This window comes from Saimiri boliviensis, chromosome 6, assembly GCF_048565385.1.
Source record: "Saimiri boliviensis isolate mSaiBol1 chromosome 6, mSaiBol1.pri, whole genome shotgun sequence".
In the NCBI taxonomy this organism is placed as follows: Eukaryota; Metazoa; Chordata; class Mammalia; order Primates; family Cebidae; genus Saimiri; species Saimiri boliviensis.
Window position 1 is genome coordinate 47,948,404 of NC_133454.1, and position 24,914 is coordinate 47,973,317.

Here is a 24,914-nt window from a genome sequence, read left to right on the forward strand (position 1 = left end):
AGCTTCTGTACAGCAGAGGAGACAATCAACAAAGTGAACAGACAATCCATAGAATGGGAGAAAATATACGTAAACTATTCATCTGACGAGGGATCAATAATAAGAATATATAAGGAGCTTAAGTAACTCAATAGTTAAAAAAATCAAATTTAGTAATGGGCAAAAAATTTGAACAGACATTTCTCAAAAGGAGACATACAAATTGTCAACAGGTATAAAAAATGTTCAATGAATCATCAGAGACATGCAAATCAATATCATAATGTGATTTCATCTCACCCCACTTAAAATGGCTTGAATCAAAGAGAAAGGCACTCACAGATGCTGGAAAGGATGTCAGAGAAAGGGGATCCTCATACACTGTTGGTGGAAATGTGAATTAGTACAGCCACTATGGAGAACAGTATGGAGGTTTGTCAAAAAACTAAAATAGAACTACCATGTGATCCAGCAATTCTACTTCTAGATACATATTCAAAAGACAGGAATTCAGTATATCAAAGAGATATCTATACTCTTACGTTTATTGCAGCACTATTCACAATACCCAAAATATAGAATCAACCTAAGTGCCCATCAATAGTTGAGTGAATAAAGATAATGTGCATATACACACACGATGGAATATTACTCAGCCCCCAAAGGACAAACTTCTGTTATTTGCAACAACATGGATAGAACTGGAGGCCATTATATTAAGTGAATTAACCAAGCACAGAAAGACACATAATAGCATGTTTTCATTCATATGTGGAAGCCAAAAAAAAGTGGATCTCATGAAGATAGAAAGTAGATTGGTGGTTACTAGAGGCTGGGAAGTAGGGGAAATGGGGAGGATGAAGGGAAGAAAAGAATATAAATATATTTGTTACCACCAAACTTTACACTTAAAAATGGTAAAGATGGTAAATTATATATGTATATTTTACCTCAATAAAAAAGACTTTTAGGGCCAGTGCATGGCTCACACCTGTTATCCCAGCACATTGGGAGGCTGAGGCAGGCAGATCACCTGAGGTCAGGAGTTTGAGACCAGCCTGGCCAACACAGTGAAACCCCGTCTCTACTAAAAATACAAAGATGAGCTGGGGATGGTGGTGGTTTCCTGTAGTCCCAGCTACTTGGGAGGCTGAGGCAGGAAAATTGCCTGAACTCAGGAGATGGAGGTTGTAGTGAGCCGAGATGGGCCACTACCCTCCAGTCTGGATGACAGAGTGAGACTCTGTCTTAAAAAAAAAAAAGTTTTTAAAAAGCTTACCTTTTTTTTTTTTTTTTTTTGAGACAGGGTCTTGCTGTGTCACCCAGGCTGGGGTTCAGTAGTGGCACCATCATAGCTCATTGCAGCCTCAAACTCCTGGACTGATGTGATCCTCCTGCCTCAGCCTCTCTAGTAGCTAGGACTACAGGAGTACCAAATCTGGCTAATTTTTAATCTTCTTTCGTAGAGATGGGGTCTCACTGTGTTGCCCAGGCTCCAAATTTGATGTCAGACATGAATGTACACATACGGGAAACTCAACACACTCCAAGTAGTATACACTCAAAGAGATGCATAAGACACATTATAACAGCAGCTATCATTTATTGAGCAGTTATTACTACTACTATTAATGCTACTGTTATTATTACACACTAACTCAGTGAAGTGGGACAGGTGTTGTTATCCCACATGCTTCAGTCGGGTAAGGGCAGGGCTGCCTTCGAGACATTGTGGTTAAATGGTAGAGCACTGTCCTTGGAGCAGGTCTGTACTCCTGCTCTGCCTTTCACTAGCTCTGTGATTGAGGCCAGTCACAGAACTTCTCCAAACTTCAATTTTCTAACTTACTTACTTACTACTTTATTTATTTATTTATTTATTTAGAGACAGAGTCTAGCTCTGTCGCCCAGGCTGGAGTGCAGTGGTGGAATCTTGGCTCACTGCAACCTCTGCCTCCCGGGTTCAGTTCTCCTTCCTCAGCCTCCCGAGTATCTGCGACTACAGGCGTGCGCCACCACACCTGGCTAATTTTAGTATTTTTCTCTCCAGACAGGCTTTCTCCATGTTGGCTAGGCTAGTCTCAACCTCCTGACCTTAAGTGATCCACCTGCCTTGGCCTCCCAAAGTGCTGGAATTACAGGCATGAGCCACCATGCTTGGCCTGAATTTTTTAACTTTTAAGAATGTGATCATAATCAGGAAACGTTCAGGGCAGTGCATTTTTGTGGACTTCACACGTGGCACATGCGAGAGCGCGTAGCAACATTAGCACATAGAAGGTGTTTCTGAATGCATAGCTTTGTGAGGGAATGATGCGATGAGGATGCACTGGCGTAGAGATCTTTGTTTTGTTCCAGAGCCCAGCACGATATCTGACCTGGTGCTCAATAAATATTTCTTGATAAATTAGCCTGAAGCAACAAGGGATAGCTATTACCTAGATCAGAAAAGTGCTGTTTTTATGAATTACACTGCAATAAAATTCCATATATATATATATATATATATATGTACATTTTTTCTTCTGTTTTTGAGGAGAGAGGTTGGAATGTTAACAAAAGCAGGAACTTTTGGGATACAAAAATTAGGATCTTTCTTACGGTACTTTTCTAGCAACAGTAATGAAGCATAAGATAAATGCTTAGTAAATGAACATTTGTGGGCTTTTCCTCATCCCACAAAATTGCTCAGCCTTTTGGGGCGGGGACGCTTGTTCTTGCATCAGAGCTGATGTGAAGTCAACTTCGGGGGATGCATTTCAGAAGAGATTAGGAGCACGCTACTTCCCTGAGCTCCCAAATCAGTAGATGAATAATCTTAGGAAAATTAGTTGTTTAGTTTCTTCTGGTATTTTTGGATGCTCCAAAAGAATCATAACCAACCCGTCTCTTAGTCAGTTACTTAAGCAAGCATATATGACTAAGCAGATTGTGTATTTACATAGGACACGTATTATATTTCAGTTACAAACACCAGGGAGTGATAGATAACATCAAGGTATCCTAAGTGGAGAGGGAAGAGTAGAATTGGAATTCTTACAAGGTGCACAATTTTAGGAATCAGCAAAGAATTGGCATCCTGGAATTTAGCATGGTTATTAAAAGAAAACTTCGCTGCTTATTACAAGCTTATTCCTGGAAATACCATGTTTTCTTCCAGTTGCGCATTACATTATATGTATCATAAATAGGGAGTTGAGTTCAATCTCTCTCTCTTACTGCAAGCCCCTGTTGCAGTGGTCCCTATACACAAATATATATGTATAGAGGCAGGTGTTGTTATCCCACATCCTTCAGCCAGTTAAGGGCAGGGCTGACTCTGAGGCATTGTGGGGTAACAACACTGCCTATACACACAAACATATTTTTCCCATTTCTTTCTTTCTTTCTTTTTTTTTTTTTTTTTTTTTTTTTATATAGAGTCTCACTTTGTTGCCTAGGCTGGAGTGCAGTGGCGCGATCTCGGCTTACTGCAACGTCTGCTGCCTGGGTCCGAGTGATTCATTTTCCTGCCTCAGCCTCCTGAGTAGCTGGGATGACAGGTGCCTGCCACCATGCCCAGCTAATTTTTGTATTTTTAGTAGAGACAGGGTTTCGCCATCTTGGCCAGGCTGGTCTTGAATTCCTGACCTCGTGATCCACCTGCCTTGGCCTCCCAAAGTGCTGGGATTATAGGCATCAGCCACTGTGCCTGCCCCGTTTTGCCCATTCCTTAATGGAAATTACTATTAGGGGGAAAATGACCAGTTTGCACTTGAGGGAAATGAAAATTGAGATAATTTTGCCCTGAAGTCTGGTCTTGAAAACACACACACACCATTTGATTGGTTCTTTAATACTCACACACAAATACATACAATTAGACAAAATCCCCGTGTTTTAACTTAACTCATTGAAGACTTATATTTGAATTGAACGCATTATTCTTGTTTAAAGTATAATTTATTTGTTGTGACAAAAATGCCTTTTTAGCATCTTTTTTTTTTTTTTTTTCTGTATTGGCTGCTCAGACATGCTTCATTCCTCTTCTCTTGCCCTTCAAAACCTACTGGTGTGGACAAATGGGAAGCTCAGAACTATTTTTTCTTTCTCCTTTCCTTCTTGAGTCACAGAAGTTCCCTGTAACCTGAGTAGGTTTGGTCAGAAATCTGAGATCATCTTGAAAGAAGGAAGGATCCTTCCCACAGAAACTCTGGGGATGCAGGGGAATAATTTGGCAATGAACAAAAGTTGAGATTGGCTGTGGAATTGGCTGCCAACTTGTTAAACTGATAGGGAGAACTCTAGGTGACTACATTCTGGCCAGATCTAAATGTTTACAAAAAGTGTAATATGTATCCTGAAAGATCCAGATGAACATCTGTGTGACCCAAGCCTGCCAATGAATGCCTCCAGGTCTTCATTTTGGTCTGAAGCAGAGGCAGTAGACTTGCACATTTGAGAATGTAAAGCCTTCATTTACACACATATCCCAGCACTGGCTTGGAACTGAATGTAAGAGAATGCAGTGGAGGCAGAAACAGTTTTCCTAGTTTCCCTTTAGAAGAGAAGTTTGCTGGTGAGAAAAGCAAGCAGGATATCAATGGCATCTGTGATGGGGCTGCTGAAGACTCGGTTGGCCAGGCTGTTGATTCCGATATTCTCAGGTATAATCACAGAGAAAGGCTTGAAGACTGAGCTCTGGAGAATCTTGGCAGGTAAGGGTACGATTGACACTGGAAAGACGATTGAGGGTATGGTTGGCATTGGAAAATGGCATCAGGACCTCTGTTGGGTGGTGGGTGTGCCCTCGAGAAAGGAGGGTAATCTGATGGAATGCTAGAGCCAGATTCACGAGCAGAATTCAATCAACCCTTCTCCCGTGCAAAGTGTTTTCAGAGGAGGGGAAAAGCTGGGGGACACAGAGGTTTAAGTAACAAAAGTAAGGAAGAAATGCTTTCTACCCTGAAGTCTGCATAGTTCTATGAGATGAGATGGAGATGTACTGAATTTATTCACCTGCTCCTCTTCTTGTTGGGGCGGGTAGTCTCCTCCTGAATGTATTCATGTCTTTAGTGCAAATATGATCCAGACTGGCACAATTTTATTTTCTTCTTGCTAATTTCAAGGGCTTGTAAAAACTAGATCCCATCCAGACTTGAGGATGGTCACCCCTGCTTTAAAGTTAGTAGAAAGGTGCCTGGCCCAAAGCTCCGACTCTCTTTCCGTGGTTTCAGAGGCACTGGTCAGTTTTATATGAAGGGACCTGATCGCACATTGGTTCCCTGAAGTTAATTTGCAGAGAAGCAGAGGAAGCCAAGCTCATCGTACTGAGGGCTTGTCTGATCCTGAACAAACTGGAGGTTGGTGGGAATACCTCCAAGACTCTGAGTGGGTCCTAGAAGGGTCTGTAAGGAAGAGAAAGAGACCGGGAGTCTATAATCCCAGCACTGTGGGAAGCTGAGGCGGGTGGATCACTTGAGGTCAGGAGTTTGAGACCAGCCTTGCCAGTGAAACCCCATCTCTACTAAAAATACAAAAATTAGCCCAGTGTGGTGGCAGGCACCTGTAATTCCAGCTACTTGGGAGGCTGAGGCAGGAGAATCACCTGAACCCACGAGGTGGAGGTTGCAGTGAGCCGAGATTGAGTCACTGCACTCCAGTCTGGGTGACAGAACGAGACTCTGTCTCAAAAAAAAGAAGGAAGAGAATGATGAATAACTCTTCCTCTCACCTGGAGGGCACCTTCCAGTATGATAGCATTGTCTAATCTTATTTAGCATTTCCCCAGGGCCTGGAGTCCTGACTAGAAACAAACTTTTTTTTTTTTTTTTTTTTTTTTTTTTTTTCCTTTTTGGCATTTATGGCAGGGAAGCAGGAGCCTAGGAGAGTCAGAGTGACACCATTTAAAAGTCAACTACATCTTGAAAGTCGCAAGCACACTCCTCGCCAGTCACAGCCTATGATCCTGAGATGTTTATGGTTCAGGAAACAGACTGAAGATACCAACAAGGACACACTCCTAGAACAGTGGGAAGTCCAGATGTCCCAATACCCTTAACAATATATGCTTTCAAGATAATTACGCTTTGATAGACTTACATGCTAAAATGTCAGGGATAGTTTTCTTTACATCAATAAAATAATAAATTTTGTCATGCTATCAGCCCACCCACACATAGGCACAGATTAATTCAGTCTTTACGTAGACAAGGTCCTACACAAGAAAAACTTAAAGACAGTGTTTCTTCTGCCTGCTTTCTGAGAGCACCCTCTAGAAATGGAGTAGCTTTCAATAAACTATCTCTTCACTACACTCTGCCACTCACCTTGAATGCCTTCCTGTGTGAGATCTAAGAACCCTCTATTAGGGTCTGGATCAAGACCCCCTTTTCCCAGTAACATTTACATAAGGGTTCATCTTGACAATGGCCTTGAGGAAGAAACGACTATCTGTTTTCTTGCAGAGGGAAAGCCACCAAGGAAAGAGTTAAGACATTCATGTAATAGTTTCATTAGGCATAATCACTTTACCATTTGTTATTGAATATAATTCTCCCCTTTGAACACATTTTGCAATGTGAAAACAGGCAGCATGCTAGGTGTCTTTCAGTGTCTGGGGGCTCATGAGGACCACCCATTGTTGGACAATGAGAAAGGCTAATGTTTCTTGTTCTCAGTTGAATCTTGTATTTCAAAAAGTCATTCAAAAACAAGATATTTTTATAGTTTTGATGTCAGTCTAAGAAAAGTGGGAAAAAATATCATATGGAATAGGAGTCTTCTTTTGGCCATTTACTTTCTGTGTGACCTTAGGCAAGTTACCTATGTTTTTGAATCTCCTTTCTGGAACGTTTTTATAAATTTAAAAAAAAAAAAATTAGGCCGGGCGTGGTGGCTTGCGCATGTAATTCCAGTGCTTTGGGAGGCTGAGGCAGGTGGATCGCTTGAAGTCAGGAGTTCGAGACCAGCCTGGCCAACCAGGTGAAACCCTATCTCCACTAAAAACACAAAAATTAGCTGGGTCTGGTGGCTTGCGCCTGTAATCCCAGCTACTTGGTAGGCTGAGGCAGGAGAATCACTTGAACCCGGGAGGCGGAGGGTGCAGTGAGTTGAGATCACACTACTGCACTTTAGCCTGGGCAACAGAGTGAGACTGTATCTCAATTAAAAAAAAAAATACAGACAAAGTCTCACCGTGTTGCCCAGGCTGGTCTTGAGCTCCTGGGCTCAAGTGTTTCTTTTGACTTGGCCTCCCAAAGTGTTGGGATGTGTAAGCCACTGTGCCCAGTCTTGAATTTGTTATCTATAGCTCTTAGAGGGAGGTAAGAGAAGAGAAAGGGAAGGGGGAAGAAGACAGGCAAGGAACCTCAGGGAGGTGCGAGGCTGGGGGCAACAGCCTGTGAAAATTCCTGGTGGTAGTGGTGGTGGCCAAAGGCCACTTTAAGAACTAAAGACATTATTGCTATTTCTATGATACCAATCCTTTGTGCAGCTCCCCACCTTCCACCCCCAATCCCTTTAAACCCCTTTGGTTAAAGTCTGCTGTATCCATGAAGGCTTTGTGTTTTGAGTGTGAATTCTTTGTGGAAATTGAGGAAGATATTTTCACATTGTGTTTATGTGGTATTGAACAGAAACAGCTCCTATGGAAGCGGAATTTGGAAACACAGATGACCCTGAGAATATAAGGACCCTGAGAATTTGTAGAAATCTTAGGGAAGGGCTTTTGTTTTCCAAAGGGCATGGGACAACAGATTGGGCAAATCTTATAGAGGTCTCAAGGTGCAGGGAGCCTCAACTGATAGCTGAGTGATGTGTGGTGAGAAGACCCTCTTTTCTGGGGAACCCACAAGATAATTTTCCAGGCTGACTGAGTTCATTGCCAGACATGCAAATGGGCTGCAGAGGAACTCACCTTTTCCTGTCAGTTTCAGAGTAGAAAGTACAGGCAGGGCTCTGGTATCAGCAGTGACAGTGAAAGCTCTGTGGAGGGCAAATCAATGAGAGATAATGGTGAGGACCTCATGCGGAATTCACAAGTTCAGCTCACATTTCTGACTTCCCAACCTCTTTTTTTTGTTTGTTTTTTGAGACGGAGTTTCGCTCTTGTTACCCAGGCTGGAGTGCAATGGCGCCATCTCGGCTCACCGCAACCTCTGCCTCCTGGCTTCAGGCAATTCTCCTGCCTCAGCCTCCTGAGTAGCTAGGATTACAGGCACTCACCACCATGCCCAGCTAATTTTTTGTATTTTTTTTTTTTTTAGTAGAGATGGGGTTTCACCATGTTGACCAGGATGGTCTCAGTCTCTTGACCTCGTGATCCACCTGCCTCGGCCTCCCAAAGTGCTGGGATTACAGGCATGAGCCACTGCGCCCGGCCAGACTTCCCAACCTCTTAATTCCTTTTGTGCTTACTGTCTGTATGGCACAATGAGCAGATCATTAAGTACTGGTCTGCTTTTTATTGATAAGATCCTCCACCATCTTGGTCAACTTCCAGACAACCTCTCCCATTCCCACACCCCCACCAACGTCGGCACCCTGGACTGCCTACAGGCTGGTACACATACCTCTGGTCTTTGTTCATGTCAGTCCTTCTGTCTATAATATACCTGTTCTGGTCACATCTGCTTGTAGACTCAATGATGACCTCTCTGAAGTTGTTTCTCCCTATTGTCACTAAGCCAGGCATGGCGCTCTGTTGCACTGACTTGCTAGGAGCCTCTGTCCTCATGGGAGGACCAGCTTTCCAAGGCAGGTTCTCTTGTCAACAGTGCCTGACACATGATAGGCGCTTTATGTTTGCTAAACGACCGGCACCACTTGGTCTGTTGTTATCCTAGCGATGAACCCATTATAATAGGAGTCCCTTGTTCATACATGTGTTAGATAATTAATGAAAGGACACTGAATGTCAGTCACTGTGCCTGGTGCTGAGGGGGCAGTGATTGAGCAAGACAGGCCTGGTTTTCACCCTCAGGTACTTACAGTATCTTCAGAGGGATAGATTTTAAATGGCTTATCAATTACCTAGGTAAAGAATTGAATGCCAGGCGCAGTGGCTCAAGCCTGTAATCCCAGCACTTTGGGAGGCCGAGGTGGGTGGATCACGAGGTCAAGAGATCGAGACCATCCTGGTCAACAAGGTGAAACCCCGTCTCTACTAAAAATACAAAACATTAGCTGGGCATGGTGGTGCGTGCCTGTAATCCCAGCTACTCAGGAGGCTGAGGCAGGAGAATTGCCTGACCCCAGGAGGCGGAGGTTGTGGTGAGCCGAGATCGCGCCATTGCACTCCAGCCTGGGTAACAAGAGCGAAACTCCGTCTCAAAAAAAAAGAAAAAAAAAATTGAACAGAGCTGTGATGTTCGCTGTGAAGAAGGGGAAGAAATTCTGAGGGTGGATAACTGGGAGCTTATATTTGATTTGTAAGTTCAGGGAATCTTTTCCTTCCTTCCTTCCTTCCTTCCTTCCTGCCTGCCTGCCTGCCTGCCCTCCCTCCCTCCTTCTTTCCTTTCTTCCTTCTTTCCTTCCTCTCTCTCTCTCTCTCTCTCTCTCTCTCTTTCTTTCTTGTTTCACTCTTGTTGCCCAGGCTGGAGTGCAATGGTGTGCTCTTGGGTCAAGGTGCAACCTCTGCCTCCCAGGTTCAAGCGATTTTCCTGCTCAGCCCCCCAAGTAGCTGGGACTACAGGCATGTGCCACCACGCCTGGCTAATTTTGTATTTTTAATAGAGACAGTTTCTCCATGTTGGTCAGGCTGATATTGAACTCCCAACCTCAGGTGATCTGCCTACCTTGGCCTCCCAAAGTGCTTGGATTATAGGCGTGAACCACTGCGCCCAGCCCAGTGAATGCTTTCTTGAGGAAGTGATGCTTAGCCTCAGTCATTTGTATATAGGCCTTGCTGACCTAACCTCGCCTCCCCAACCTCATTGTAACATCCCATGAGTAGGGACCTCTTCCTGTCCCTTTTGTGCCCAGCCCACCACTGTGGAGTCCCCTGCTTTCTGCATCTCCCCTACTATGTGGAGCAGAGCCCCACATATTATATGCCCACGTGGTATAAAGAAGCAGGGAGGCCAGTGTGTTATCATGGGTGTGCAAGTTTAGGAGGAGTCTGGAGACCACACCGTCAGTGGGATTGGGCCATTTGTCTTGCAGATGGTCACTCTTTGGTCTTTCATCTCTTGATGCATGGAATGTGGAGGCTTTCAGAGGTGAGATGAAAAAGTCCTTGCCCTAATCAGCCTTGGCTGGCTTCTAAGAAACTGCTGTCATGGGGAGGCTGCAGTCACTCTGTAGGCACAACAGTCCCTCCTCCAAAGCCAGTTAGGTCCGACCAGGCCCAGTGCGAGGAGAGAGAGGGAAGGGTGGTTTGACAGCATTGCCGTCATTACCAGATTCTACAGGGACACGGCTGTTCCAGCCGGCACAGCCTGCGGGTCAGACCAGCCCTTTCAGTACAGAATGGAATCTGAAAGGCTTACGTACCTCCCAACATGTGGTTCCTAAAGTAAACCTAATGACAGATCCCAGCTCGGAGGAAGGTTTGTTGTTAAAGTCTAATGCGATTCTAGGTGACCTTACCTCAGAATCCGAGTGTGTCCATTTTGTGTGACACTAGAAGCCAGTTTAATTAGACAATCATCATACATTGTTAGTGAGCCATTTCCAAAATGAATCCATATGTTAAAAAATGGTTCTCCAGTTTGAATGTAGGGAATATGAAACAAAGAGGGTGCTCAGTTTTTTCTGAGGATGTTGGGCATAAGCAGGGTGTGTGTGTGTGTGTGTGTGTGTTTGTGTGTGTGTGTGTGTGTGTGTAGAAAGGGGCTATGTGTGGGAATGTGTGTGTGTGTGCGGTGTCTGTAAGATATGTGTGTAGTGTGTATATGTGGTATATGTGTGGTGTATAGTGTATGAGTGGCATGTGGTATGTGTGGGTGGTGTGTATTTTGTGTATGGTATCTGTATGGCGTGTGGGGTTCTTCTATGATGTGTATGTGTTATGTATGTGTGTGTGGTATGAAAGCATGTATGGTGTGTATGTGTGTGTGGTGTGTGTGTTGTGTGGGTGGTATGTGTGTGTCATGATTCCATAGTGTGGTATGTGTGGTATGTGTGGTATATGGTGTGTGTGTGGTATTTGTGCGTGTGTGTGTTGTGTGTGGTATTTATGTGGTATGCATGTGTGTGTCGTGTGTGGTCTGTATATGTTGTGTGTATGTGGTGTGTGTGGTGTGCATGTAGTATGTGTGGTATGTATGTGTGTGGTATGTGTGTTGTGTGTGGTATGTGTGTTTGTGGTGTGAGTGATGTCTGTGGTGGGTGGTATGTATGTGTGTGTGGTGTGTGTGGTGTCTGTGGTGTGTGGTATGTATGTGTGTGTGGTGTGAGTGTATGGTGTATGTGGTTTGCATGTGGTGTGTGTGTGTGAGGTATGTGGTATGTTTGTGTGGTGCATGTGGTATATATGTGTGTGGTGTGTGTGGTGCATGTGGTATGTATGTGCATGTGGTGTGTGTGGTGTGTGTGGTATGTATGTGTTTGTGGTGTGTGTGTATGGTGTGTCATATGTATGTGTGTGGGGTGTGTGTGTGGTACATGTGGCATGTATCTGTGTTGTGTGAGTGTGGTTGTATGTGTGGTGTGTATGGGGTGTGTATGTGTGTGGGGTATGTATGTGTGTGAGGTGTGTGGTGTGTGTCTGTGTGGTGCATGTGGTATGTATGTGTGTGTGGGGTGTGAGTGTATGTGTGGTGTGTGGTGTATAGTGTTGGTGTGAATGTGTTTGTCTGCAAGCTCCTATAGATGGAAGGTATGTATGGTAGAGCACTGTGAGATGGTAATGAAGTGCAGCCGCTGAGTTCTCATCACATCTGGATTGTATTTTAAGTCCTCCTAGCTCAGTGTAAAACTGCATAAACCCAACATGAAAATTGTAGAGCCCAAAGCAAAACAAGCTAGGTTCTTACTGTATCTCCACTTCAGTTATGTTCGCAGATTCAGGAGATTGCCACTGTGCCTCAAAGACTGTCATGTATTGATCTTTCATGTAATACGTGGAGTTGCTGTGGCAATTTTCATCTGCTCTTCGCCAGAGGCCCACTGAGTCACCCTTCTTGTTCAAGGCTTTCATGACCACAGCATAGACGCGGTCATCCACAGGAACGAATACTGGGAGGATATGATGAAGAAACAATCAGCCATCTGCTCCCTGTGAGCAAAGCTCAATAGATGAGGGGAGTGAAATCAAAACAAAGCGTGAAACAAGAAAGTTACAAACAGAATGTACACATAGTATAGTCTCATTTCTGAAAAGCAGTTGAAAGTCTGGAAAGAGATACATCAAGATATTAACTGTGGTGATTTCTTGGTAATGAAGTTACAGATCATTTCAATTTTCTTCCTAGTGCTTTTTGGTGTTTTCCAAATTCGCTGCAGTAAAAGGCAGACAAAAGAAAATCTATACTCAGCTCTGGTTTTGCTACACATGAGGGGTGAGATTCTGGGAGTGAATCTCTTTACCTCTCTGAGCCGGGGCCCATTTCTCGGTGGGCAAGATGAGAGGACAAGACTGCTTGGTCCTCTTCTCAGGGGGTAATGTGGGGATGGAAGAGATTGATGCACGTGGGAAGGTCAGGTGGTCCAAGTAAAAGCAAAACCCTTTTTGTGGTCCCAGCAATATTGATTCTTTTCATCTCTGTTGTTAGGGTGTGGGAAGGAGTGCCTTTGAGCCACAGGTGCCCTAACTCCCTATAGGGTTACCCCAAATAACTTGTTAATTCCACTTGTTAATTTCAGCCTTCGGATAGGTAATGGAGAGGGCATTTAGCAACAATCCTGCATGATCTGCACATGTACCCCAGAACCCAAAGTACAATAAAAAAAAAAAAAGAAGAAGAAAGTATCTGTCTCTATTTCTTCCCTTAGGAGATCTCTTCTGAGTGAATTTCTCAATGCTAAGATATTGTTCTTTCCAGGACCCTTTCAGCCACCCAGAATTTCTTTAAGGCTTCTTCTTAACAAAGCAAAGCAGATTGAACATGTAACACAAAAGGTTCAGACAGTCCTGCTTCTGAATTGTGACTCTAACACTTAGGAGCAAGTCATTTCACCTCTGAGCCTTGGTTTCCTTATTGCTCAGCATTCACTCCACAAATATTTATTGTGTGCCCGTTTTGTACCTGGCCTGGTTCTAGGTGTGGGAATAATGACATTATCTTTCATTATCCGAGATCATGATACCTAACTTGAAAGGTTCTGGGGGATAAAGAAAAGAATGCGAAGATTTTAATACATGGTGAGTATTGGATAAATTGCCATTGTTATTATATGGCTATATGCACACTACAGTTCTGTGCTGTAGTTGTTAGTTTTGCCAGTCAAGCTTGGCTGATTCAGATCCCACAGACCCTGACTTGCTCAATGAGCATCTGATATCTGTTCTAGATCTGTGTGTCTGGTACAGTAGAAGGTGAGCGGAGATGGTGTCATCCAGATAGTCATCAGTGTCAGCTGGGCATGGATGTGCTCTGTTCTGCTTTTCCCCTTCCACTCTGGTTTAAATCCTCTTTCTTCCCTCCTAGGCACCCATATTTTCTGGATTTCTGGCCTTAGGTTCTTCTCCCTTTAGGCAGCCTTGCAACATGCGGCAGCCAGGCCAGATTTCCTTATGCAACACGTCCAGCAAACACACTCTTGCCCAAACCTTCAAAGGGTCCTTCCTCCTAGAGTGTGTCAACATTTCTGCTTTTATATTTCCGCCTCTGGTCTTTGACTATAGTATTCAACACGTTTTTTAAGACTGTAAGAACTTAGCCTCAGCCTACTGTTTGTATTTCCATGCTCAGGGCAGCCAGGTTTTACCTTTTTCTGCAAATGCCTCTGCCCCTGATCCTTGCTCATGTCTGGCTGCCTGTCTGAAAGCCTGCCTTCCCTCTCATCACACATCGCATCCCCACTTCCACTCCAGCGGCTTGTTTGTGTCCCACGTCTGGACCAATTTATCCCTTTTTTCCTCTTCTTCTCTCTCTTGTTTTTCAGCAGTTGAGTTCTTAATCATATAACACTTCGTGCTATGCACTGTGGTTTCATCTGTGTTGGTATCTGGACAGCCCAGTGCTGGGCCTCTGGAGGACCCTAAGTAACTACTTATTGGTTGATTTTAAAAGTCATGCATCCCATGTTGTATAGTGCCCTTAAGGCTTAAAGTTCAGGAAGAAAAGCAGGCAAGTCACATCCCTCTTGCCCACAGAAGAAAAAAAATGGCAGATGCTTGCTCAGCACAGTCTCAATGTAAATGTCACTGTGTTAAGGGTTTCTTTCACTGACATCAAAACAGACCCAGGGAACCCGTTCTAAGATACTGCTTGAGCGGCAGTTGTCTCTTGGGACTTGCCAAGCCATTTATGCACAGTTTACCAATATTGACATAGCCCTAAAGTTTAAAAGAATTTCAAAACCAAAATAAGGAAAAGCGTTTGGCCTGGGTGGGCATTTACTCAGTCCCCGGAAGTCCTGAGTTCTGGCAATGACACCTGCAAGGCAATCGTGGAGCCTGCTGTACAACCACGGGTGTGGGATCTAGCAGCTCACATCTCCATGGGCGAGGATTTTGACCCTTAAATCATTCATATTGTGAGTCAGTTTACCACAAAGCTTTCGTAGCCATTTCTGTTTTAAAATGGAATTGGATAAAGGTTGGGGGTACATGGCATAGGTAGGCATCTAAGGAATCTTAGTTCTCCTCTTTCCGCCTTCCCTTTCCCTGCTCCACCTAACGCCTCTGTGACTGCCGTGATCCCTTTCACTCCAGTGGATCATCTTGACTTGTCTTTCTCCTGTCTTTCTACCTTCAGAAGGCTCCCATGTCTCCCCCTCGATAGCATCTTCACGTGATAGATTTCTCTCTCTCTCTCCATTTTTTTTTTTTTTTTTTTTTTTTGAGATGGAGTCTTGCTCTGTCACTCAGGCTGGAGTGCAGTGACCTGGTCTCAGCTCACTGCAACCTCCACCTCTCAGGCTCAAGCCATCCTCCCACCTCAGCCTCCTGAGTAGCTGGGACCATAGGTGTACATCACCACATCTGGCTAATTTTGGTGTTTTTTTGTAAAGATTAGGTTTTGCCATGTTACCAGGGCTAGTCTTAAACTCTTGAGCTCAGTCAATCCACCTGCCTTGACCTTCCAAACTGCCGACATTACAGGTATGAGCCACCATGCTCAGCAATAGATTTCTCTTTCTTCCATTGCATTAGCAAAATCTTCCACCTGGAGAGGTATTATTTTAAATGCCAGAGGCTTGTGATCTCTTTTGCAGTTGTGCCTCTGACCCCTCAGGTTCTCGCCCAGGTTGCACGTATGTCCACCTGTGCTCATTTTGAATTACAAGATTATCCTCTCTGCCCTGTCAGGACAATATCCACTGCCTGAGGGAGTGGTTCATAGCTGGCCCCATCACAACTGAAGCACTTAGTGTCAGTCCTCATTTAAAGTAAGACAAAAGATAAGCCAGGATGAGTGCATGAAGGCATGCCATGATTGTTCACCTGCTGAAGTCTGAGACCTATAGACCATGAGTGTGGAGATCACGCTGGTCTTTGCAAAATTTGGTCAGACTTTTAAGAAAGGCAGGATAGGCCGGGTGCGGTGGCTCAAGCCTGTAATACCAGCACTTTGGGAGGCCGAGACGGGTGGATCATGAGGTCGAGAGATCGAGACCATCTTGGTCAACATGGTGAAACCCCATTTCTACTAAAAATACAAAAAACTAGCTGGGCATGGTGGCGCGTGCCTGTAATCCCAGCTACTCAGGAAGCTGAGGGAGGAGAATTGCCTGAACCCAGGAGGCGGAGCTTGCGGTGAGCCGAGATCGCGCCATTGCACTCCAGCCTGGGTAACAAGAGCGAAACTCCGTCTCAAAAAAAAAAAAAAAAGAAAGGCAGGATAACACAGTACATAAGAAGACAGATTCCGAAGCTGGAGAGCCTGGCTCGACAAAAAGCTGTATGAGTTTTGGCTGTGCCATTTATATTCAGATCTTAGCTATGTTACTTATTAGTGCGCAGTGTTAACTTCTCCGTGACTCAGTTCTTGTCTGTAAAATGATAACAGTATTTACTCCTAAAACTTGCCCAGCACATCATAAGAAGTGTTAGCTTTCATTACTAGAAGGAAGAGGTATATAGTGGTTAAAGGGAGGGTCTCTGAAGCTGGAATTCTGGCTCATATCTTAGCTTCCCCATTTAAGTAGCTCTGGGACCTGGGTAAGAGTCACTTAGCATTTCTGTCTCTCTTTCTCATCTGCAACATGGGAATGATAATGATGTCTCCCTAATAGGTCACTAGTACATGTGAACACCATATGAAGTGTTACTATTATGAAATGAATTAGAAAGCATATTCCTTGACTTGTAGATTTGGCTGATTCAAAAAGGGATGTGTTAAAAATACCGGGCCGGGCACGGTGGCTCACGCCTGTAATCCCAGTACTTTGGGAGGCCGAGGCGGGTGGATCATGAGGTCAAGAGATCGAGGCCATCCTGGTCAACATGGTGAAAACCCGTCTCTACTAAAAATACAAAAAACTAGCTGGGCATGGTGGTGCGTGCCTGTAATCCCAGCTACTCAGGAGGCTGAGGCAGGAGAATTGCCTGAACCCAGGAGGCGGAGGTTGCGGTGAGTCGAGATCGCGCCATTGCACTCCAGCCTGGGTAACAAGAGCGAAACTCCATCTCAAAAAAAAAAAAAACCAAAACAAAAGAAAACTACTGGACACCTCTAAGAAAAGCAAAAGACTAAGATTCAAAAGCAAGTTCTGCTACTTCCTACTGGGGAGACTCTGGGCATGTCATGTAATTTCCCTTGGCCTCAGGCTTCTCATACATAAAGTGGGTTAGTAATACTTTCCCCATGTAGTTCATTAGATATTTTTCACCCACAGACTAAATTCAGTATACAATCATCCCCAGTGGCATCATTTTGTCAAATGGATATGAAAAGATTACACACTGGAGGTTGGGCGCTGTGACTCACACCTGTAATTCCAACACTTTGGGTGGCCGAGGTGGGTGGATTGCTTGAAGCCAGGAGTTTGAGGCCAGCCTGGCCCACATGGAGAAGTCCCATCTCTACTAAAAATACAATCAGCCAAGGCTGGTGGTGTGCACCTGTAATCCCAGCTACTTGGGAGGCTGAGGTATGAGAATTGCTTGAACCCAGGAGGCGGAGGTTGCAGTGAGCTGAGATTGTACTATTACACTACAGCCTGGGTGATGAAGTGAGACTCTGTCTCCAGAAAAACAAAAACCAAAACAAAAAGAGAAAAGATTACACATGGGAATGCAACGATTATCCCTTAAAATGATTAAAATGCCCATTTTACTTAAGTCAGAGAATTTGCTCCAAGTGTGCTCTTGCTGGGGGCTCAGTGAATCTAGGGGTTGGGGCTTTCTCACTCCTGTGGCTTGAGTTCACAAAGGACATGCAGAAGTAGTACTCCCGCTGGGCGTGGTGGCTCACGCCTGTAATCCCAGTACTTTGGGAGGCCGAGGTAGGTGGATCACGAGGTCAAGAGATCGAGACCATCCTGGTCAACATAGTGAAACCCCGTCTCTACTAAACATAGAAAAAATTAGCTGGGCATGGTGGCGCCTGCCTGTAATCCCAGCTACTCAGGAGGCTGAGGCAGGAGAATTGTCTGAACCCAGGAGGCGGAGGTTGTGGTGAGCTGAGATTGCACGATTGTACTCCAGCCTGGACAAGAGCGAAACTCGGTCTCAAAAAAAAAAAAAAAAAAAAAAAAAGAAGTAGTACTCCCAACCCACTCTCTTAATTCTCGTTCTTTCTCTTCCTTCCCTTGCTTCTCATTTGGTTCAGAAGACACATGTTTTGTATAACTGAGAGTAGCAACAGAGGAGTATGTTCTGAATCTAGTTAATTTCCCCCAGAGCAAAGGACAGCAGAGAGCATGGCTTCTACTCACCAGAATAGACTGTGTTGCTTTCGTAGATATACGAACTGGCCTTGATGCTTAGGGTGACGGCATAGTACTCATTAAAGCTGAAGCAGTTGTTACTGAACCTTATGAAGATGGCGGAAGAAAGCTGGAGACTGAGGCACAGAAACAGCCCCAGTGGCTGCAACAGTATGGCATGGAGGACTGCCATGGTCTTGATTTGTTTAGAAAGTGCTCGGCCTGGAATTGGGCAAAACTGACAACTCACCTCTTGTTTATATGCCACAGCTCCTAGATGGAGTCACAAATGCAAATCTTCTCCCTGCCCCTTCTGAGTATACATCGGCTTCTGGAATTTGGCCCAAAACATCACCAGGACTGAATCATCAGTCGCCATTACCTGTCACTGATGATTTTGCAAATTGTAGTTTTGTTCAAGGAGGGGAATGTCCTAAATATGGTTTTCTTTTACTCAGGTCAGTATCTGCTATTTGAAGAAAGCCACCGAGAAGACGTAAATACCAGCAAGTGAAATTCAGAGTTGTGTAATCATCACATACCTGGCTTGTTCAGAAGCTCCACTCTTCTCACTGCAGGAAACTCAGGGACAAAAACCTTCTTTTCCTGGATTACACACGCTTTTCCACCCATGGCCAATATGGAGAAGCCACAAATTTACTAAAAATACAAAATGTCAGCCAGGCATGGAGGTGCAGACCTGTAATCCCAGTTACTTGGGAGGCTGAGGTACGAGAATGGCTTGAACCCAGGAGGCGGAGATTGCAGTGAGCCGAGATCGCGCCATTACACTCCAGTCTGGGTGATGAAGTGATTCTGTCTCCAGAAAAACAAAAACAAAAAGAGAAAAGATTACACATTGGAATGCAATGATTAATCAAACAAGTCTCTAATCCCCAATTCATTTAGTGACAAGCATAGAACGAGAAAGACTGTGCTTCTGGACTTATATCTGCTTATGTATTATTTATTTATTTGGAAAGAAACAGCTTAGGTCTATCTTGTTCCTGACACATTCTTCCATAACACCATAGCACAAAAACATAAGAAAATATGCTTTTTCACATCTCCCTTCTGAATTTTACGACTTACTCACTGAAGAAGAGGAAAGAAATATGCCACTTTGTGAGTAGAAACAAAAAAATGTAGAATAGAATCAAGATAATACTGACTATGTGTTCCTTCAAGAGAAACATGTGCAGAATGGTGACATAAATACCTCTGAAAAATCAACTCCTTCATTAAAACAATGAGAACACTAGCAAAAAAATGGTCAAAATACGTTTTTCAGAATTTTTGAAGTTAACCAAATGCTTGCAACAGTCTGGGGACATTTATTTAAGAAAAATTGTTGAATATCATTAAGAACCATGAGCATTACGGCATTTTAAGTAGCTCTAGTCCCCGCGTAGTTCGTTAGGTATTTTTCACCCACAGACTAAATGCAGTATACAATCATCCCCGGTGGCATCATTTTGTCAAATGGATATGAAAAGATTACACACTGGAGATTGGGCACTGTGACTCACACCTGTAATTCCAACACTTTGGGTGGCCGAGGTGGGTGGATCACTTGAAGCCAGGAGTTTGAGGCCAGCCTGGCCCACATGGAGAAGTCCCATCTCTACTAAAAATACAAACAATCAGCCAAGGCTGGTGGTGCGCACCTGTAATCCCAGCTACTTGGGAGGCTGAGGTATGAGAATTGCTTGAACCCAGGAGGCGGAGGTTGCAGTGAGCTGAGATTGTACTATTACACTCCAGCCTGGGTAACGAAGTGAGACTCTGTCTCCAGAAAAACAAAAACCAAAACAAAAAGAGAAAAGATTACACACTGGGATGCAGCCCACTCTCTTAATTTGCTCCCTCTCACCTCCATGAGGGCCTTTGCAACTGTGGTAACTGTGAAGATCAGCAAACTAGCAGCCAATTGAAGGAAACAGAACAGTTGGAGCTTTCCCAAATCATCAGTTAACTACTCTGGTTAATTTTTATAGTTTTTGTAGAGCCAGGGTCTTGCTATGTTGTCTGGGTTGTTCTTGAACTCCTGGGCTCAAGCACTTCTCTTGCCTCAGCCTCCCAAGTGCTGGGATTAGAGGCATAAGCCACTTTGCCTGACTTCATGTTTTTTAAATGTTCAGTTTTCAACAAAAATTATAAGATATACAAATAAATAAGAAAATATGGCTTATACAGACAAAAAATCCCAGGTAAACAGAAACTGTCCCTGAGGAAGCTCACATGCTGAACTTAACTGGACATAAACATTAACTCAGCTTTATAAATATGTTCAAAGAACTAGGAGAAATCATGTTTAAAGAATTAAAGGAAAGTATGAGATTGATGTCTCACCAAATAAATAATAGTAATAAAGAGATAAAAATGATAAAAAGGACCAAATAGAAATTCTGCAATGGAAAAGTACAATAACTGCAATTTTAAAAAGTCACTAAAGAACTCAACAGCACATTTGAACTGGCAGAAGAAAGTATTGGTAAACTTGAAGATAGGTCAATTGAATACATTTAACAAAATAAGTGCAAGACTTGTATACTGAAAACTATAACAAGGCACTCAGGATAGTCAAAATGATCTTGAAAAACAAAACACAACAAAGTTTGAGGACTCACACTTTCCAATTTTAAAATTTACTGTGTAGCTACAGTAATCAAGATAGTGTAGTGTGGTACTGTCATAAGGATAGACATATAAATCAATGAAATAGAATTGAGATCTCAGAAACACACCCACACATTTATTATTAACTGGGTTTTGACAAGGGTAACAAGACAACTCAATGGGGAAATAAATGGTGTTGGGACGACGGAATAGCCACATGGAAAAGAATAAAGTTGGAGCCCCACTCACACCATATACAAAATTAACTTGAATCAAGGGTCTAAATGTAAAACTATAAAGCTTTTAGAAAAAAACATAGGTGTAAATATTTATAACCTTGGTTTAGGCAACGGTTTATTGGACTTGGTGCTTGAGGCAAAAATAAGTAAAGAAAAAATAGATAAATTGGACTTCAAAACTAAAAGCTTTTGTTCTTTGAAGGCCACTATAAAGAAAATGAAAAGGGCTAGGTGTGGTGGCTCATGCCTGAAATCCCAGCACTTTGGGAGGCTGAGGCAGGTGGATCACCTGAGGTCAGGAGTTTGAGACCAGCCTGGTCAACATGGTGAAACCTCAGCTCTACTAAAAATACAGAAATTAGCCAGGTGTGGTGTTGTGTGCCTGTAATCCCAGCTACTTGGGAGACTGAGGCAGGAGAATCACTTGAACCCGGACCCGGGAGGCAGAGGTTTCGGTGAGCCGAGATTGTGCCATTGCCCTCCACAGCCTGGGGACAGAGACTCTGTCTCAAAAAAAAAAAAAAAAAAAAAAAAAAAAAAAAAGAAAAAAAAAAAAAGAAATACAACTCAACAACAAAAAGATAAATATCTCAATTTAAAAATGGGCAAAGATTTGAATACTTTCTCCAAAGAAATGTACGAATGGCCAATTGGCATGTGAAGAGATGCTCAACATTATTAGTTATTAGGAAAATGCCAATCAAAGTTTGAATAAAAAAACCTCTTTATAGCTAAAATTACTACTATCAAAATGACAGATAATAACAATAGTTGGCATGGATGTGGAGAAGTTGAACCTTATGCATTTCTGGTGAAAATATAAAATGATGTGGCCACTTTGGAAAACAGTTTGGCATTTCTTCAGAAAGCTAAACACAGAGTTACTACTAATGCATGTAACATGCCTGCCACAGAGTCAATCCTCCAAAAGAGGAAGGTTTTATCGCCAATGGCAAGTATCTGTGCTAACTCGAGGGACCAGAGCGACCAGGGAGCTGGGGGCAGCTGGAGAAGTTTTACTCTCATTTGTTTACCCACATGTTAATTTATGAGCTAATTGGGTTGTGCCTCTGGCTCTTTGGTTCAGCATTGTGGGTGTTGCGATTTTGAATATCCCAAAGTGAGAGTCCCTGTGCTTTAGGGATAGCCCGAGGTCAGCTTTTGAGCTGATGCACCATTTTTCTCATTCCCAGAGGCCTCACAAATTCTCAGAGAGAGGAAACACACTATTATGCATCACATTAAGAATTTTTGGCCGGGCGTGGTGGCTCAAGCCTGTAATCCCAGCACTTTGGGAGGTCAAGGCGGGTGGATCACGAGGTCAAGAGATCGAGACCATCCTGGTCAACATGGTGAAACCCCGTCTCTACTAAAAACACAAAAAAATTAGCTGGGCATGGTGGCACGTGCCTGTAATCCCAGCTACTCAGGAGGCTGAGGCAGGAGAATTGCCTGAACCCAGGAGGCGGAGGTTGCGGTGAGCCAAGATCGCGCCATTGCACTCCAGCCTGGGTAACAAGAGCGAAACTCCGTCTCAAAAAAAAAAAAAAAAAAAAAAGAATTTTCAAGCAAGACTGGCCCCAAGAGATAATTTTAATCTAACTCCCTTATTTATATCTGAGAAAACTGAGCACAGAAAAATTAAACAACTTGCTCCAGGCTTAAGAACCACTTAGTGGCAAGTCAGGGCCAGATCCTGGCCTCCTTTCCCTGGCTGGGGATTTTCTCCACTGGGCAGCTCTAGTATCTAGTGAATACATGCATGCTTTGCTTAGCATTTCAGATTCAGATGTATTTCAGATACAGCACATTTTAATTTCAATATGCCGTCTGTATATTTTGTGGTACGTGTGGGACACTTGCCTCATCTACTTACATTTGCTAGCACTTGGAGAGAAGTTTATCACAAAAATAGTTAATTGATCATATTTGTGTCTTTGTTTAATCCAAAATTGCATGTCAAGAGCACAGCTGGATCTGCATTGTGCTTTGCTTGTGTTACCTCGTTGGCTGGCCATGCTCACCCGGCTGGGGTTGGGCGGTTGAGCTGCTCCAGGTCACATGGCCTTCTGGGATAGTAAGGCCTGCTTTATCGCAACTGTTGCCAAACTCTAGGCTAGCAACTATCTTGATAAACTGTTTACCTGTTTTCGTGGAATGACAGAGACAAGGGCAAAATTATGACATTTTTAAGAAGAAAGACACATTTGTTCAGTTTAAAGGCCTACCTTTTATTTTTACGTTATAGCTTTCTGATGTTTTGTTGTTCTTTCTTTCATGAAATTATGGCCATTGTAGATTATAGATGGTAGATTTTTCCCTCCTTCACCTATTTATTTTTTAAATGTCCTTATTTAACAAAATGAAAACTTGGCACCTATCTAGGTGCCTGAAATTCAAAGTTTTGAAACTAGATATATAAAAAGATTTACTTTGCATCATAACTTCTAGAAATGCCTTATATCACTGTGGCAAAAAGCAGGAATTTCTGGCATTTAAGTAGGAATAGGTGTTCAAGAAAGGTGTTCACGGACCCCTTTCTTACTGAGTGGGAGATGAGATCTTTTAAGCTCCTTTCCCCAACATTAGAATCAGTCATCCCTCCAAAACCGGAAATTTATTTCATTTATTTTAGGCAGAGATCAGTGTTGAGGGAACTTAGTGGTTGACTGAGAGCAGGGGTTGGTGGGTGAGAAAGTGAAAGCAGATGAGAGAAGCTGGGACTCAGAGCTTCCCAGTCCCCAAATAGAAGAGGAACTGGGAAGGTATCTCCAGCTGTGGAAGAGGAAGGTTTGGACACCTTATTTACATGGCCAGTGTGGCTTCTTTCTTTGAGAAGCAAGAACTCTCTGCTTGAGAGGAAACCCACTGCAGGAACCTTGAAGAGAACTAAGAACGCCCAGGTCAGTGACTGGAAACGAGTGGCTCTTCCTCCGTCCTGCGTAGCTACACTTAGAAATTTCGTGGAAAGACACAGCATAACAGTTGACCGCATTGCTCCTGCTGCTATATACATATATATATGGCATATATATGAGATATACTGCAATATATATATTGCAATATATGCTGTGTATATATGTATATATGTGTATATAATCTCTATATACATGTGTATATAATCTATATATGTGTATATAGAGATTATATACACATATATAGATTATATATACATATACACATACATAGATTATATACACATAGATATGTGTATATATGTATATATATACATATGTATATATATACATATGTGTGTATATATGTATATGTATAAATAATATATATTATATAATATATGTATATAATCTATATATGTATATATAATCTCTACATACGTGTGTATATATATACATATATACATATATACACACACGTGTATATATGTGTGTATATTTATATTCAATATCATTATATGTATATATACATATAATCTCTACATACGTGTGTGTATATATGTATATATGTATATATATACACACGTATGTAGAGATTATATATACATGTATATAGAGATTATATATACATATATATAGAGATTATATATACATGTATATAGAGATTATATATACATATATAGATTATATATACATATACACATATATATTATATATATTTTATAAACATATACATATATACACATATATATACACATAATATACACATATATACACACATATATATTATATATATTGTATATACATATACATATATATACACATACACACACACACACACACACACACACACACACGCAGGATGGTTTGATGAGTGCGACACGAACTGGAGCAGGCGGGATGAGCCGTGAGCTCCTGTGGTGGTCTGACAAGGATGTGATGAGGACCCTTTCTGGGAAAGTTCAAGGCTTGTGCTACTCACAGGAAATTCCCTTGGTTAAGTTCTTGAAGAGTGGATTGATTTTCTAATACCTGCCTTATTCAGGTAGGATTTATATCAGCTTACAGAAAAACAAGATTTAAAATGTAAGAAATTAAGGATGTAGGGAAAAGAAAGGTTGAACAGGATGAGGAGAGAGAGTGGGGTCCGTGATCGTGGGAATGCTTGCTGGCGTCTCTGTGCTGGTTCTGTTGTTGCAGGCTCTGGGAGGAGGAGATGAAACCT

At 42.8% G+C, this 24,914-nt stretch overlaps 2 protein-coding genes across 4 annotated transcripts in view; one reads left to right on the forward strand and one right to left on the reverse strand.

Annotated features, from left to right (window-relative positions):
- The window catches only part of PTS (6-pyruvoyltetrahydropterin synthase), a 44,221-nt gene that overhangs the window by 17,106 nt on the left and 2,201 nt on the right, over nucleotides 1-24,914 (forward strand). For 2 of the 3 annotated variants that reach the window (XM_074400584.1, XM_039471443.2), the window contains one exon: nucleotides 18,396-21,381. The exons of the other annotated variant lie outside the window; for it this stretch is intronic. In XM_074400584.1, the coding sequence (XP_074256685.1) occupies nucleotides 18,396-18,414 (19 nt within the window). In that variant the 3' untranslated portion in view covers nucleotides 18,415-21,381. Of the gene's footprint in view, nucleotides 1-18,395; nucleotides 21,382-24,914 lie in introns of those variants that run through there. 3 annotated transcript variants of the gene reach the window in all.
- PLET1 (placenta expressed transcript 1) lies at nucleotides 4,519-18,399 on the reverse strand. Its single transcript, XM_003923699.2, has 4 exons — nucleotides 17,947-18,399; nucleotides 11,937-12,138; nucleotides 7,877-7,944; nucleotides 4,519-4,694 (listed from the first exon to the last, which is right to left on the reverse strand). The coding sequence occupies exons 1-4, from the start codon at nucleotides 18,128-18,130 to the stop codon at nucleotides 4,519-4,521; spliced, it is 630 nt and encodes a 209-aa protein (XP_003923748.1). The 5' UTR covers nucleotides 18,131-18,399.